A 17,381-nucleotide genomic window follows, 5' to 3' on the forward strand; every position below is an offset into this window, starting at 1 on the left:
CTAGGAACTGGCGCTCCTGCATTTGCGATGCATTCAAGCGAAGATTAACACCGTGAGTGGTGGAAACTCTTCCCATATCATCGGCCGAATAAGTGAGTACTGAATCATGATCTTCAGATTGTTATCTGTCAGAAGGTAACATAAAATATAAACATGCACAGACCAAAAATGTACCGAATATCATGTACAAAACATGGTGTTGGCTTATATGAATTTGTGTGGCAATTTTGGAAGGGTGTGACATTCAGTTGCAAATTTGCAGTTACTTCCCCCCTTGCATTGCAAACATTGTATTAGAAACACTGTGTCATTGTAGCATCCAAGAACCGATATCAAATTAGGTAGATTTTGATAAGATTAGATTTATAGCCGTAGGTCTTGAAAAGTTTGCAATTGCGCTATTCATACACGAAATATTCACCGAGGCCTTCGCACAGCGAAAACTGATAATACATGTTCATGTGTATCATAAGCTAGCCTCTAACAGGCCTTTCTACGGGGGTATGGATCGTAGAATTCGGGGGAAAAGGAATGACTGGCCAGTAAGTAGAGTTAGTCCACGGTAAGGTATATATTTCCCTCGTGGAGCTTGTAAATGAAACCCTCTGGTGTCCAAACTGCTTCCCTGGTAAATATCTCCCTATAGCTGGTGTAGTTATCTGGTAGAGACTGATTATAAGCTGTATGTATGGCTGTTTCAACAGTGCGGACTTTCTCGTCGCATCAGCTTCATATATATATACTCAGCTTCAGATGTCGACTTAGTGTAGTGAATAATGCATCTACATAACTTTCTTTGGGTACGCTCCCTGAGCAGACATTAATGAATATCATATCGTCCAGACACCAAAGCATGTCTTTCCGATAAATTGTATCATTTTTTTTTTCGAAACTTAATGTCAATTCTTGATACGATAGCTCTGGTTCAGTTGATGCTGATTAGCTTCCACTACATATTATCAAGTTTCTGCCACATAACCCAAGCCGTAACTAATAAGAAAACACACACCGAGACAACGAATTCAGCAAATAAAACGTGTTCAAGAAGTAATGGTGCAAGTAATGTTCACATGTCAATATTAAGGCTTCGGGAGGTGGTCAGCTTATACAATACTATGTGCCCGCATCGCCCAACCCCTCGGGCATTTCATTGACAATGCTTTAAAACTATAGGTTAACATATCCTACTACAAGCTTTACTATAGCTAATTATCACCATCTCACTTCATATGGCTTTTGAAAAAGAAAATATTCGGATCCGATAGTTGAAAGTTAGAACAAATTGGTTAAAACTACTCAGACAAACTAAGATTGCCATGCAGTCATGTGACTTATGTATCAACAACATCATCAACAAAATAACAATTGCATCACAGGACTGTACAAATTCAACGTTCTTGTTTGTTCTTATATCTAAATGTCAAGTACGTGTATCTCACAATATCAAGGTTACTTCGTCACTATATCAACTGAAGTTTGGTGTATACATAACACATCTCTAGCAAAAAGTCACAGTATTCTTTCCAAACACGACAAGAATAGGCACATTGACCGTTTCTGTTGTTGTTGTTGCACTTATCATTATCACGCCAGTACTAGCAGATGTAGAAGGCATTGGTTTTTTGCATACTTGTGTATCATACTGTTTCATGTGTTTGGCATTTCATAACATGAAGAACACTGATCGGATCGAAGGGCAAGTATTTAAGGCCTATTTGTAGGAAACAGCTAAACTGCTCTCAAGAATTTAGTCTCAAGAATTTTCGGCCGGTCGTACTGTAGCCTTCAGCAAGTCCAAATGGCCAATCACGATAGAGCACGTGACCTAACCGACACGAGACAGTAGTATTGATTATTTGAACTGGATGAAGGCTAGAGTGTTGCGACTCGTTGTAGTACTAGTGTTGGAACTTGGGAGGCCCTAGTTTAGTTGTTTACTACGTTTAACACTCAGACCGATGGACATTCAAGGTCAGGCCTATCGATGGAGCCCTCAAATCTTCCAGGCGTTCCGCATCATGAGATTGAAGTACGCGTCGTTGTCGATGGAAGCGCTGACGCCTGCGTAGTAGTTCAGGAACTCTTCAAATGTGACCTGTGTTGGAGAAGGGGCGTGTCGCGTTAAAGACTTTTATCTGACATATTAAGACAAGGAGGTTCAAAATCATAGCGTTGATAACAGATAAACACATTTTGAGCGATAGGTTGAAAATAAGTCGTTTTAGGAGACATGCATGTATAGCTTTGTAGATATGCTTGAAATGGGAAAAGCTTGGGTGAGTTAAGAAAACAATTTTAGATTATTTTATTTTTTCTTCATTGGCATTGCACTGAACATACAATGGTTTATCTGCACGTACTTTAGATCAAGTAAGATGCATGGTAGATCCCCACTGATACTGCAATGTATATGCGCCCTAGTATTACTTGGAACGGGTGGCTAGTATATGATAGTAATGATAACAGTACTAGCAATAGTAATGTTGACTTACAGATCCATCCCGCTTGGACGAGTCGGGTTCGAATGTCTTGAGGAACTCCTCAAAACACTGATTCTCTGTCCACTCCCCGTTCTTGTACTTGGGGTGCTCCCGGACGTTGTAGACTCCCTTCATGTCTGCAGGTGTGATCACACCGTCGCCAGACTTGTCCGCCTTTTCGAAAGCCTTCTTGACGATGCCTTGTCTTCCGTCTGACATTTCAGCCTTTATGAACAAATCAATATCAAATAAAGAGGTTGCTTATATCTCCAAGCAAATGTTTCAGTATTTTACTCGAGTTTTTTATGCTCTCTATACCTCCAGAGGTCCATGTTTTCCCCTTCGAAGAGTAAAAAAGGAACGCTACTAAAAGACGTACGATAAATGCCGCAAAAACACGGAGACTGAGAAGGTTTCTATATCTGCTTGGAGATGCATGAGGCCGAGGTTATGTCCCATTTGAATCTGTAGCAAATGTACCACGCCCTGACGTCACGCTAATGCCAGCGTGTAGAACTAGTACTGTAGTTTGTTTTCACCTACTAGAGGTCCCACCTGTACGTCCGATATTTCCGTATTTCCTTCACATATGCCTAGACATTGAATAATTCATGTTTACCCGAATGCCTATGAGGAACTCGTCGAAGTGGAGGGTACCACTCCCGTCTTTGTCGAAAGTGTTGAAAATCTCATGTAGCTCGTCTTTGGTGAGTTTTAGGCCGTAGTCTGTACAGCCCTCCTCAAACTCCTCAAAGTTCAAGCTTTTGTTGCCATCATCGTCCATGATACGGAACGTCCTAGATTAAAGAGATAGAAAAAATATATCATTCCATATATATGAGAAGAATGTTTTGTAATCGGGAGACATAACAAAAACTTCATGAAGGGTTGGATATTAATCTTCTCCTTAACTAACCAACCAACCAACCAAACAACCAACCACATTCCTGTAGCATAAACATACAAGGCGCTTAATTGTGTTAATGCTAATGTCAATGGACAAAATTATAATTGGCACGTTTACAGTATGCGTGTATGGACAAAACAATTCTGTGACATCACTGGACCTGGGCTGTATTTCATATTTGACATTAAGGATGAGTTACATTGGTATATGTACATTCTTGTCCTTAATTTTTATCATTGTCTTGGTAACTGACCAGCTTCAAACCGTACATCGTACAGAACAAAGTCTAATCTCCAAGCAGATCTATCGATGGCAATGACAGTATCCAACTGGCATTATTGGCCACCGGTGGCCAATAACACTGCTTTTGCCCTTTGGATACTGTCATAGCCACCGATAGATCTGCTTAGAAATTAAACAGAGTCGTCATTATCGGCTTTTAGAATCTTTTCGGCGTTTCATATTTCACCTCCCTGTGGGAATCTTTCCTGTGTCATTTAGTGAGAAGCAATCAAATTAACTCCCAGCGAGCTGATTGAAAATTAGGCCGGCCACACACTTTCTAGCCTCGGGGGAGAATTGTGGTCTAATTTGTATGTCCAAGTGGGTCAAAGTTTACCCATCGGTATGTCTATCATTATATGCCCAGAAAAAAAAAGAGAAAAAACATGTACTTGTGGGCCACCGTAAGAAACAGCTAAGTTTGTTAGCAATTCTCATTGGCACATCGGACCATATTAGCTGCTTAGAGAACCGGACAAACCGGCTCCATAAAATGCTGTTGAGCTGTAAAATCCTTCTGTAAGCCGCTCGATTGTGATGGGTTTAAACTCAGTTGGCCACAAGGGACATACGGATTTGAGGAATATTCAATATCACCTTGCATAATGCATGCCCTTCATCTTTTCTTCGATTTATTCTTACACTTAGCAATAAATCTATACAGAATGATAATTTTACTGCAATAACGCTGCTGATGTGCATGTTGTCTCGAAAGTCAATCGTAGATATCTAACGTTATAAGTAGTTTTATCAGAAGCATACAATGTGTCTCTTGTATACTGCGCACTGCTGAAATTGTTTGCTGTGTGTCATTGCATTTTTGTTTAGATTATTGCATTTTCAACCGTCCCGGCCATGGCTGGAAATGGTGTGGTCAAGATGGCGTACATTTGAAAATAGACGACGGTTTACGTTTTGGTTCACAGAATTACTGTATCATGGGGTCAGAGTGTCTCGGATACACGACCGCGCTTGGTTGTTTACTATACTTTCAAACGGCTCATGTTTCACGATAGTAAATCATGCAGCAAACTCTCCAAGATGCCAATGCAAATTGTTTTTCTCGACATCTAGAATGGATTAGACAATTACAACAACTCATCAGTGTACAATTCACAGTCAACAGTGGCATCTAGGCTGTTTCTAAGGCGTATCCAGGAGCGGTTGATGCTATTTAGTCAGAAACGCTGCCTCGCGTTTGCCAATTTTGCCCCCTTTGTTGTGGCGACCACGATGTTAACGTTATTAATAATTTACTGACGTTATGGGCCGGTGCACGCCAAGCATACGGGCCGGGACGAACAATGGTTAGTTATGGGAGCGTCTGTAATAAAATTAAGGCGACTGTTGGTGGTAGAGAGGCACGGGAAGGGAAGCTTAGGTTAGGTCCCGCTGGAAAATAAGACTCGTCCTGTCAATTTTGAACACGTTTGATGTCATGTATTTCATTTTTATCTTAATTTTAGTTCTCTAGTTACTGCATATATCTACGGACGCGGTCTTCTTCACAAATTAACGTCTACCCGGTGCCTTTCCCAGACAACTGTCTCGTGTACGTTTTGTATCTGTACGTATAAACGGTAACCAAGGGGCCATCGAGGTGTTCTGACCACGCCCAGTAAAAAGCTGAATCTTTTCTACCCTGCAATTTTCTTGCTCATTGGGCGAAAAACAGCAGATACCCATCGTCTTAAAGCTTGTAGGGCGACATATTTTGTCAGCTAATGCACATATACGTGCTTGCACGTAGATAGCGCAGTGTTAGAAATTTTACACACACTGTATGAATATCAAGCAGGACACTGCGGCGAAAGCTGCAGTTGGGAAGACGCCGAACTTACCTGCCAAGACCCTTGATGCCACCGCTTCCACGTTTGAGACATTGGTCCCTCAGATTTTTCAAGGCGGCAGACATCTTGATAAACAACAGTGGCGTACTGTTTCGACCGAACACTAGATCAACACAACAGGACGACCTGTTCACACGATATATATAAGCCTTTAGTAGCCTGGCTTGCCATTGGTCAGTGGGCGTGCACCTGTCTGATGACGTCATGTTCAGGATGAGGTAACGCCCATGGCGTGATTCCTGAGGGGAAAACACTTACAGGAAAAACTAGTCGGACGTGTTTGTGTTATGACAACCAGTTCTTAAAGAGCATGCCTGTACTATATAATGACCTGACCCAACCCGATAAAAGGCGAAACATAAACAACCAGCCCTCAGTCTAACATAAACCTTCGTGGTGTTCACATCGCGGAGAGCTCCGGTTGTACTATGTACTTCAAAAGTTACGCTACCCACTGATAGAACAACTTCACTGGTTTTTGTATGATCAGTATGTGTCAAACTTCAAACGGCAAATGTCACCGAAATAAAATTCAAGGGCGTAGCTGCAGCCTGACGCTATAAGGCAGCTTGCCCGGCCCGCAGTACAGTCCCGCGCGGTGAAATGTGCCGCGACCGCCGGGTAAATAGCCAGAACGCTTCGGTAAACCATACACCCGTCTAGCCACAAGTACTGGGGGTTTTCAAACATTTCAAATACATGTGTGACGATGTGGTGTGGTATATTGAATAAACCCACAGAAAGGAGTAATTCCCGACTTAGTGCCGACATATTACGGGGAAAAACACGACAAAAGTCTGAAGGACTTTGAGCCGTTTATACATACAAGTCAACAAGAAACCGTTACTCACCGCAGCGCACGCCTCGCGAAAGCCACCACCCTATATAACGTTATACCGTCGGTGCGATGTTGCGAGTATATTCAATGATTTGTAACGGAGTTGAATGGGTTATTTTGACAATGAAGTAGTTCTACTAATAAAAGCAGCTTGCTCTGATCTAAAATCAGAGGCAAAAGTATGACGAGATTCAAACACAGGGTGCTTGACTGTGGTAACTGAATACTAGTACTAATATAATTTTTTGTGGATAGTCAGCGCGACCGGGCGGGTTATCGAGATTTTCCTTCGTCGATCTTCCCATCAAGAATTGTTCTTCTTTACAATCGTAATCTATAGGCTTGGCTGAGTTAGAAAATGGATACTTTTTGCCCCGAGACAGCCTCAAATGTGATACAATGAAACTCGCTTTTCAAACTTTCAAAATTCCCGTCAACCGAAATATGCAAATGACTTCCTGTTTACGGTTCGGAGGTCGTGACCTTTGACCAATCTAACACGTCTGTCTGTTTACATTCCACCCCGTGAAGAAAGATGAATATAGCTCAATCATTGTGCAAAATCACTTACCTCAACGCTCCTTTCAGCACAGTACCTACCACCCTACACAACAGCGTTGCTCCTCTGTTAGTGTTTCTAACACGGCCTTGGATTTCCAGTAACGTAACTACAGTTATACGTACCTGTCAGCGAGTTTATGCAACAAAATATTGCGTGTTTAGGTCAGAGAATATTGTCCACTACAGCACATTATGGGAAAAATGTGCTGCTGTTGACTACAACAAAAGCTTTCAAAAATACAAATGTAACTGTACAAGATAAAAACGAATAAAATGAGTCATGATGTTGATAGATATAGCTCTTTGTGTCAGAAGTGGTGGCCCTGAAAAGGGCCGGTGGATACAATTTGTCCAGGAAAACTTTCACACCCACTTGTGGCCGAGATAAGCTTTTCCCCGTGGGTTAGGGAATCTGCCGCGTACCAGCTTCAAAACACACTTTGGCATGATCTCACGGACCGTCCCACCGCCAGCGATGACCAGTCGTCTTGCGGCGGGTTCCAGGGCGATGTCTTCTGCCAGCTTCTGATCTTTTCTCCTCAAGTAACGGTCATCGTACCAGGGGCTGGGCATCATGTTGGCCATAGTTGCCCAGAAAGTTTTGTACTTTACCTTTCTCAAGGCCGCGTTTTCCTCACAAGCAGGCTGCTGACCCAACCACAAAGGCTCAGGGGTTGTCACACACGGTTTACAAAGACATCGTGGACACTCAGCAACCCCGTCTGCCTGGGGGATCAGGGCAGCAAGACCTGCCTGATCGGCGGGTGGGGGTGGGGGAAGTGGGTCGTCCTGGGGGTCGGCTTGTGGTTCGGGTGGGTTCTGGGGTGGGTCGGCGCCGGGAGGTGCTTCTTGGGGATGCTCGGAGTGCGGCACACTGCTGACTTCGACCACATCACCGTCTCCAAAGCCAAAATGATCAATAAAACCTCGCATGTACTCTTCACCGTCGGGAGTTACACAAAACGTGATGTGCTTTCTGCCCGCCATTCTCTGACACTGTACCAGGAAATTTTGGCGGGAACAGGAAGTCAGCCTGACCTCTTTGGAGCGAGGTGTGACACTCCCCACCAGGATCGTCTCATGAACAATACTTTCCTATCTCAGAGGTCAAGCTGATACACGCTTTTCAAGATGTTCTACAGGAATAGTGACGCTATTCTTCACAAGCGCGCGTGCCCCTTTGATTGTCAACAATATATGAAACACTATACCGATTAATCATTTTCAGTTATGATTTTTTTAACAAAAAAATATGTTCCCATCATACCCGAAAAGCGCCGCATTCCCGCCTAAATGCTTCTTCCAGCAGATGAAGGTGTTATACTTGTCACTCCAACAATATGCAAAGCACCGAGGTCAAAAATCTTTCTAAGCTCTTGCAAAGGGATAATGTCGCAACATTACACAAATATGAGTATTATTCAACTGCCTTTAATAAATACAACACAACAGCATTCATTGTATCGACTTCACATAAAAATAATTCTTCCCATGATCCCTCGACTACTTACTATAAAAAGGGAAAGGGCGCCAAATTTGGCCTCTACTCCACTCTCAACTTCACATCGCTCGGTCGATATTCACAAACGCGTTTTCTGTAGCAGTCATGGCTGAAGGTGGCCTACCCCCAAGGCCACCTCTCGCGACCATCAATGGCAACGATGTCAACGATCCGCTGTCGCGGAAGAAGACATTGAAGAATGGGAGAATTTCCCAAACGAAACGGTCCGTCAGAAAGACACTGGAGTGTCTGTTTCCTGCAGACACGAAGGAAGAGGGCGAGGCGCAGAGAGATAGGATGGAAGAGAAAATCAAGCAAGTAAAGACGCTGATGGGAGGCGTCGACGCAACGACTAACACGGACATGATTGACACCCTCATGGACTGCTACGTGTCAACGAGGGAACGTTTTTTATCGTCCGGCACCGCCCCCCTTTGCGATTTTCAACCCTGTCCCGTTGGGAGGGAAAGGCAAGGGCTCTTCGTAGTCGCCGAAGATTCACTGCGATACCTGCTGGCCACCGTCAGCCAGCACGACGAGCCAGTATCCAGCCCTGACCCAGAAAAACACGGAAAGCCACGGTGCCCCGAGGCGCTCACATTGAGGAAGGTCACGTACATTGGCCACGTCGCTGTCGTCAAGATACAGTGTCGACGAGGGTGCATCTACCGGTGGACGTCCTCACCCCACGTCGGGAAACCATTTCTTGTGAACTTGAGGTAAGTACGATATCCTCATCAATTTATGAAATTGACCCGGGAAAGGGGTGTTGCACGGTCGGAAGTATGGGCTAAAAAAAAATGAGTTTGTTATTATCTCGTGGGTCGCCCTTTGCAAATAGCTACATCATTAGCTGTCTCAATAGGGATGATTTCAAACAGGGTACATCTGAAGAGAAGCCCCTCACATTTTCAATGCAATACTGATAAAAAATACAATGGAAACAAAAGAAAGTAACGAAAAGTTTAAATGTGTTGTCCTTCAAAAGCGACTTATATATTCTATAAGGCACCTGCTACCTGTTTACATTTTGATAGCTAAAGGATGTATATTTTTCCTGTCACAGGATAGCACATGGATACTTATCCAGCGGCATCTTGCCAAACCAGTATCAAAGGATATGTAAAGCCGCAGGAATCGGCAAGCTATCTGATGACAAGCTGAAGAAGTGTAAGGATATTATTTGCCTCTTTTTTGTCACCACACAGTATTTGTGTAGTTATTTTCATATCTGATAGATATCTACGACGTTGTACAGTAATGAAACATTAGCACTTCTTCTAATAGATGTGCAGAATTAGTCCAACATGCTCATAGATTTACATTTAGCACTACTAACTAGTACATAAAAAAGAGCTCTACTATTGAGGTTGAATTGCACAAAACTATAGAAAAAATTGATCTTGTAACTCTTTGAATAATCCTATGTTAGCTTTTCATCTACATGTACCTGTAAAGCGTTGTATTCCATGGTATTGATTATCATAGATAATTGCTGATCAAATCAAAAGCATCCATTGGAGAATATGAAACTGAAATTTTTGATGACCTCTACTCTCCCCTTTACAGCTATGATACTGTACAGTGAAGTCGTGGATGCCATGGTGACGGCGTCCATGGAAAAAGCTATGGATGAGGTAGGTCATTCTGCTTGCATTTTGTAAAAGACAACAAGTTTTTATTTTCCAATAGCTGGACAATAGGTGCGGTGTATAAATATAGTAAAGTAAAAGTAAAGCAATGACATCCTCAATTTAGGTGAAGCATGATGCTTTTCCAAGTACCTAGTGGTAGTGCGATGCAGTTTTGCTACAGCTCATGTTTTTGGCCAAGCACACTGGGCTGCCCCTAATCTGCTCGATAAGTGTGTTGGGTTCTTCTACGTGTAGAGGCTAATGCCTCAAGCTCCCTCATACATGGGGCCACCGTCTATGCATCACCATCCGAAATGACGAATGCAATCCCTTACAACATGCCCAGGCTGGAGTCGACCCAAGAATTCATGGAATAAATATACAATATATATATTTATAAAATTGTACCTATATATGTCCAACATATGCTAACAATGTAATAATCGCTGCTAACATGCTTTGGAACTTCTTGCATTGGTTTGTAGTTTGAATAGATCCCTATTGTAGGGGTGCTGATAGCAGAACACTCATTGCATATGTATAGATAGATACATAAAAAGTATGCCTGTAATTTACAACATAACTCTGACTCTTGTAGGAAATTGGAGATGGAGAGCAAGAAGAAGAGGAATCCAAGCTGAGCATTGTGACAGATGCCAGACATGCCCAGCGGAGGAATTCACATCGCTCCGACATAATGGCGTTGGGTCAGACGTAGGTCAACTGTAAAAGTATATTTTGACAAGACATATCACATTGAAGTAGATAGTAGTGGTTGACAGTGACAGTAACTATTTTGCTGCTCAAGTTCTGAAGATAGTTGCATTGTTCTTCATCTCTGAATTTCTTCCACATCTTCTCAGCAAACATCGTGTGCTGGGATACGCTCCGGTGACGAAAGCTGAAGAAGTGTCCAGCCAGAGGCACGAGATGAGGGGGACCAAGAAGCTGTATGATCGCTTTGATGAACTAGGTTTGTAGACAGTATTTGCTCTGATGAAAAAAAAAACAATAATCACAGTACACCTTACATGGTAACAATCAATGCATAATAAAGCCCAGATTGCAGAAGAGCCACCTCGTTTAGAATGTACTAGTATGCAATAACAGAATTTTCCTTTCCTTGATCCCAGTCATGATTTTAAATGCTATTGTCTCATAATAGTATTGTGTTGTGACAGGTGTCCAGATTGTGGACCATGCCCATGACAGGAGTAATGTGATCAACAAACTCATCCGGGACCGACAACCATATCCTGATGGCTCCAAAACAACGAACTCCAACGACACCTGGCATGGTAAGACAAAGAGCATGGCAAACATACAATTTCATGGCAAGGACTGTCAAACCAAGGAGGTTAAAATCTAAATTTGATTTGAACCTCCTTTGTCAAACCAATTTTGACTCATTGGTTTTGAGCTTTATTGTTTCACTTGAAAATACTAGTAAATTTTTCTACTTGAAACAGTGTTTGGCAGGGAAATGTTTCATTATAGGAGTACTATTAACAAAGTTGTGTTATTGTCCTGTTGTTAGAGCTATGGAAAATGGCAACATTTGTACTTTCATCAATAACATGACCACTGTATTACATCAATTAGCTTCTTGACATAAATGATAGATACAGTACATAAATTCCTTCTCCATCAACCCCAGCTACCAAGGGCATTGCACGAAAATTCAAGAAAGTCTCCCATGGTGCCAAGAGGACTGAGGGTGTCACCTGGCATGCCGAACTGGCTGATAAAGGTACGTATTTCTAATTACCAGTGTGTTGGAAAACTTATCTGTAGCTGCAACAATTTAGTAGAATGGCTCAATATGTGATCAAACACTATTCAAACATGCACCTGTTACCCCTGTGTGATCATGAATAGAACATAGATATTGGAGTGACAATTGAGTCTTTGGCAAATGCACATAAATTTGTAATTCATGTAATCCAAGGTACAGTACACTGTAAAATAATATTATCTTACCTATAGGTGCACCAGTGAAGACCCACTTTTATTGGTGCATGGCCAGGTGCGGCGGCAGTGAGCAGGTGCTACGAGAGTCACTACTGAACATAGTAGACCACTACCGGGTGGGTCCAACATGTGTTTCTGTGGGGAATCAACAACATGATATGAATTAGGACTCATGAAACCCATCTATGACTTGTAATTTGCAGAACAATTGCAGACAGAACATGGTCTATTGTATGTTCATGGGGACTTGCTGAGTATAACAAATTGCTTCGTCAGTTTACAGCAGCGTATACATAACAAAGCCTAGGTTCCTAGATTTGTGTTACAAAACAATGTGTATGAGGATAATACAAATCTACAGGTAAAGAAGGTTATGATGATGATGTTTGTCCATGGGGGGGAGGGGGGTTCAATGAGGACCATGGCTTCAGCAAGAGGGTGTAACCTGGTAAGGTAGGAACAACGGCTCAGTATATGTCATTTGTATGTCAACAGAACCAGCACCAAAACTGTCATGAGGGCTCCAGGTGCCGGCGTGACCAGAACTACCTGCCTACAAAGTTAATCCTGACAGACCAACGTGCAGTGGATCTGCTACGGACGTTCATCACTTCCCAGGATGTCTACAAACATGCATCTGACTATGTGCGGGTAATGTGACCAGTTATTTTCCTTGGGAGTAGACCAAGAGGATCATGGGAGGGGGGAGTCCATTTTTACAGGTGTAAAGTCATTTTTCAAATATCTTACTTTAATCACAAACAAATGAATAATAGGTTGTTAGTGTGAAACAATCATTATGCTTGATGCCTTCAAGTATCAATAATCAAGATCTTACTCTTGCCATCTTGGTACATGTATACTTATTTAAAAGGAAAGGAAACCTGACTTACCTTTCGCTGTTGTATGTCGTTGTATGTCTCTGGTACAGACACATCTTCACTTCATCAGGTTTGGACCAGGCTTTCATTCAAACAACCATCATGTTTTATTGCTACCAACAGACTTCCAGGAAGTGGCCTTTCATGGAAAATCTTAAACTTTTTTAGTTTTTAGATTTTAGCTGTCAAGTGAACTTGACTAAGACTTAGATAGCTGTACCCGGTGCTGAGTACTGAGACTTTGTAGATTTGATATTCACACTCTGTCTTCAGTCTTCAGCTCTTGACGTGATGTTCCTGGAGGTAAAGAGTTTCCAAGGATTCTGATATGTTCAGGACAAGTGACATACAAACATACATACAAAGAAAGACACAGGAATGACAATATAATGTGGTGTGATATTACTGAGATAACCAGAATACAATACAGAATAACCGGAACTATGCTGTTGAATATGATTTTGTTAGCTGCAATTTTCTCAGATGTAACTAGAGTATGTTTTTTTCCTACCATTTCAGTGCCGTGACACATTATACGTAGAATCCTTCAACAACGCTTGTCTACAGTACCTGGATAAAAGGATTTTCTTTGGATCTATGAACTATGGGCTGCGGATGGGTTTGGCTATTCTTGACTGGGTACGTATACTTTAGCTATGTTAGATCAGATATGTCCATTACCAGTATATCAGTTAAATCTGGGGTAAGTATGTATACTTTAGCTATGTTAGATCAGATATGTCCATTACCAGTATATCAGTTAAATCTGGGGTAAGGGAATTATACACCAATACAATGTACTAGTACTTGCCAATATGGAAAACAGAATTTGACAGTAACATAGTAATAGAGAGCAAATTTAAGAATAAAAAAAAAAAACTATGCAAGCAGGTCTTATTCAAGTTGTAACTGTGATTATATCTTTTCCAGAATGAGCATGTCGACCGACATGCAACGTCAAGATACGTCAAGTACAGTGTGGCCAACCCCAGGCAAAACGAGGGCCAAAGGGTCTTGGTGGCCAAGACAAACACCTTCCTCCATGACATCGAGGGGACGTTTGTGGGCAGGGTACGGCACAATGAAGATCTTCCTGCCCTCCCCCCCAGGCGTGCCAGGCAAGACGTGCAGCATGAAGATGGGGACAGATTTTCAGATGCTGATGACAGTGGCAGTGGCTACTCTTCATCTGACGAGTAGTTTATCATGTATCATGACAACATTTTTTGTGTAGATGACTAACTTAGCATGTATTATTGACTATATTTGGTTATGTTCATGTGACTGGTGTACTATTTTTTGGCTGGACCCATGTCAGGGTGGGGAGTGAAAAGTTGCCCAAGTGTGAAAAGTGCAGCAAGATTATTGTGTGTTATTCTACTTGTCAACTCATCATCTAAAGTTAGTGCTGTTATATTGTGCATTTTTTTTATCTGACTAAGACCATTGTTCTTTTGTAGATGTATAACGTTAAAGTCATGCGAGTGGAGACTTTGTGAGACTTTGCAAGTGAGGATGTAGGTGTTAAAAGCAATTTTGCTAGATAAGCTGTGTTACAGGCACAGATGCAGTACGGCTATTGTAACTTACTATAAAAATGACACTTGATTCAAGTACAACTACAGTAAAACTTGGCAGTTCAAGTGCTTCTCCATTTCAAGGAGATTCCATTATACAGTATATGACATGTTTACCTTATAATGTTCTGTGTTAGGCATAAGTAGATGCAAATATAGGAATTGATGTTGGTGGGTGTGGGAGTGAAAAGTTGCCCAAGTGTGAAAAGTGCAGCAAGATTATTGTGTGTTACTCTACTTGTCAACTCTTCATCTAAAGTTAGTGATGTTATATTGTTCCTTTTTTTATGTGACTTATAGTAAGACCATTGTTCTTTTGTAGATGTATAACGTTAAAGCTTTTTATATGCGAGTGGAGACTTTGTGAGACTTTGAAAGTGAGAACGTAGGTGTTAAAAGCAATTGCTGTAAGGCTATTGTAACTTACCATAAAAGTGACACTTGATTCAAGTACAACTACATTAAAATTTGTCAGTTCAAGTGCTTCTCCATTTCTAAGGTGATTCCATGACATAGAATGTTATAATGTTCTAATGTTCTGTATTAGGCATAAGGAGATGTAAATATAGGAATTGATGTTGTTTAACACTATTTGAGTGTTATTTTTCATATGTATCCAAGTGTACAACAAGCAAAACACATACTAGTAAGTTATCAAAGGTAAAAAATTAATTTTGCCAACAACAAAATACCATAAATGTTATGTAACCTCAACGTTATTTGGAATGTAGACTAAAAACATCCAACATTTGGGGTAAAAAGAGTCTACAGATCTGCCCAATTTCCTATAAAATTATTGGAGGTAATGGTACCTGGTAGGGGCCTGATAAATATTACACTGCTTCAACCATGTCAACGCGTGAACTACAAGGTTCCAACGAAAACAGCACGCCCCCCCCCCCCCCTTTAGAAGTTGGCTTTACGACGATGCATGCAAACTTTATAGTAAAATGCCACTGGAAATCTACTTAGAATCCTTTAGGAAAACACCACCCTTCTGAGGAAACCGGGGAGTGATTCAAATTGGTAGGGACCCGATAAATATCACACTGCTTCAACGCGTGAACTACAAAATATTTCCAACGTAAACAATACGCCCCCCTCCCCTCTTCGTCAAGTTACGAAACTTGAGGGATCTTGAGCTAATTTTTCATAAGAATTGTCCAGTTCCTTTATGAAGAACTACAATTTTTCGGCACTAAACACGGGGTATTTCAAACAAGTAGGGACCAGACAAAATTATATCGCATCAACAGAAAGAAGAAGAATACGTAACGTTACTTTGTTGTTGTTATATACACGTACAGCACACGAACAACTAACGTAACATTACTAAATGACCAAACAGAAAATTAATGCGTGCAACTTGACATGGTCTTTTACTTACCTGCCATGCTTGGGTGGTTTTAGGTCCGGTCCCGCACACAACGACTCGAAATCAACTTCCGTGCCATGGATTTACGACGAACCTTTTTTTCCAAAAAGTCATAACAAGACTCACAACTTGCAACGTTGCGCAGTCGCATAGTTTGACGCAGCGATGTGCTTTAATTGCAAATTTAAAAATACCGGTGAGGATACCATGAAACTAACATGCATTTGCACACTTACGTTTTAGTCTCAACGATCTTTTACACAGCAAGGAACTCACGTTTCTCGGCATGCAAAATATCGCGCCTGTTTTCAAAATGGCGGCCCCGCTGCCATGTGGAACTTGTTTATTTACATTCTGGTCACGTAATGTCATCACGTGACCGCGCTAGCCGGCGCGGGGCGCCAGTCTGGCCTGAGCGCTTTGTCGCGCGTGCAGGGGTGTCTCGCGCGGCGCTTCCCGTGGAGCTGTCAATCCATTTATTGAGTCAGAGTCAATTTAGTCTTCTGCATCACAGTATGAACCATTTTTTTATTGGTGAAGGACCCTGGGTTCCCCCGTCTTCCTCTTTAAGACAAAAGGAATATCATGAATATGAAGTTTTTAATTTGAAGGCTGCGCCAATTTTGGAAATTTGTAGACAAGGTATCATTTGTATTCTGACCAAGTAGGTTAGAATTTATAGACAAGTCCCATGACACTTATCAATATGCTAAACATCACACAAATAAGGACAAATTAGCTGATTTTGGAGCAAATTGTTTTGTAGACTTAACTACAGCATATATTACAGACATACAAATTTGAATACAGCGAAACCAAAACCTAACATCGTCTTCAGCCCACTGCAACCAAAAGCTTTCTTCTAGACCGCTAAAGTTTCACCTACTATGGGGTAGACCAATTTTGTTTTACTTTCCAGAACATACTTTTCCTTTCGTTTTTTAAATCTGAGGATTCCTTTTCGCAGTTGATCGGTCCTTGCTCCTTAGAAATCATGCACATAGCTCATTTTCTATGTAAATCAATGTGTTACTATTTTCTACTTGTTTACAATCATATCAAAGCCACAACAATTTAGGAAATTTATAGACAACATATCATTTGTATTCTGACCAAGTAGGTTAGAATTTATAGACAAGTTATGTTAATTAGAACGTCCCATGATACTGATCAATATGCTAAACATCACACAAAAATTGACAAATTAGGTGATTTTGGAGCAGAAAAATTGTTTTATAGACTTAACTACAGCATATATTACAGGCATACCAATTTGAATACAGCGAGACCAAAAACCTAACATTGTCTTCAGCCTACTGCTACCAAAAGTTTTCTTCTAGACCGCTAAAGTTTCACCTACTATGGGGTAGACCAATTTTGTTTTACTTTCCAGAACATACTTTTCCTTTCGTTTTTTAAATCTGAGGATTCCTTTTCGCAGTTGATCGGTCCTTGCTCCTTAGAAATCATGCACATAGCTCATTTTCTATGTAAATCAATGTGTTACTATTTTCTACTTGTTTA

General features: G+C 41.4%; 2 protein-coding genes across 2 annotated transcripts; one reads left to right on the plus strand and one right to left on the minus strand.

Moving 5' to 3' along the window:
• Positions 1–1,021: 1,021 nt before the first annotated feature.
• LOC136445269 (calcyphosin-like protein) lies at positions 1,022–5,659 on the minus strand. Its single transcript, XM_066443177.1, has 4 exons — positions 5,511–5,659; positions 3,100–3,277; positions 2,493–2,705; positions 1,022–2,095 (listed from the first exon to the last, which is right to left on the minus strand). Exons 1-4 carry the CDS (start codon positions 5,582–5,584, stop codon positions 1,994–1,996), a joined length of 567 nt encoding a protein of 188 aa, XP_066299274.1. The 5' UTR covers positions 5,585–5,659; the 3' UTR covers positions 1,022–1,993.
• A 2,865-nt stretch (positions 5,660–8,524) lies between these two features.
• On the plus strand, positions 8,525–14,671 carry LOC136445264 (uncharacterized). Its single transcript, XM_066443170.1, has 11 exons — positions 8,525–9,138; positions 9,486–9,589; positions 9,989–10,056; positions 10,652–10,767; positions 10,917–11,026; positions 11,235–11,351; positions 11,711–11,803; positions 12,040–12,140; positions 12,520–12,675; positions 13,425–13,544; positions 13,836–14,671. Exons 1-11 carry the CDS (start codon positions 8,525–8,527, stop codon positions 14,103–14,105), a joined length of 1,869 nt encoding a protein of 622 aa, XP_066299267.1. The 3' UTR covers positions 14,106–14,671.
• The last annotated feature ends 2,710 nt before the right edge of the window (positions 14,672–17,381 follow it).

The sequence above is a fragment of the Branchiostoma lanceolatum genome, chromosome 11 (assembly GCF_035083965.1).
Source record: "Branchiostoma lanceolatum isolate klBraLanc5 chromosome 11, klBraLanc5.hap2, whole genome shotgun sequence".
In the NCBI taxonomy this organism is placed as follows: Eukaryota; Metazoa; Chordata; class Leptocardii; order Amphioxiformes; family Branchiostomatidae; genus Branchiostoma; species Branchiostoma lanceolatum.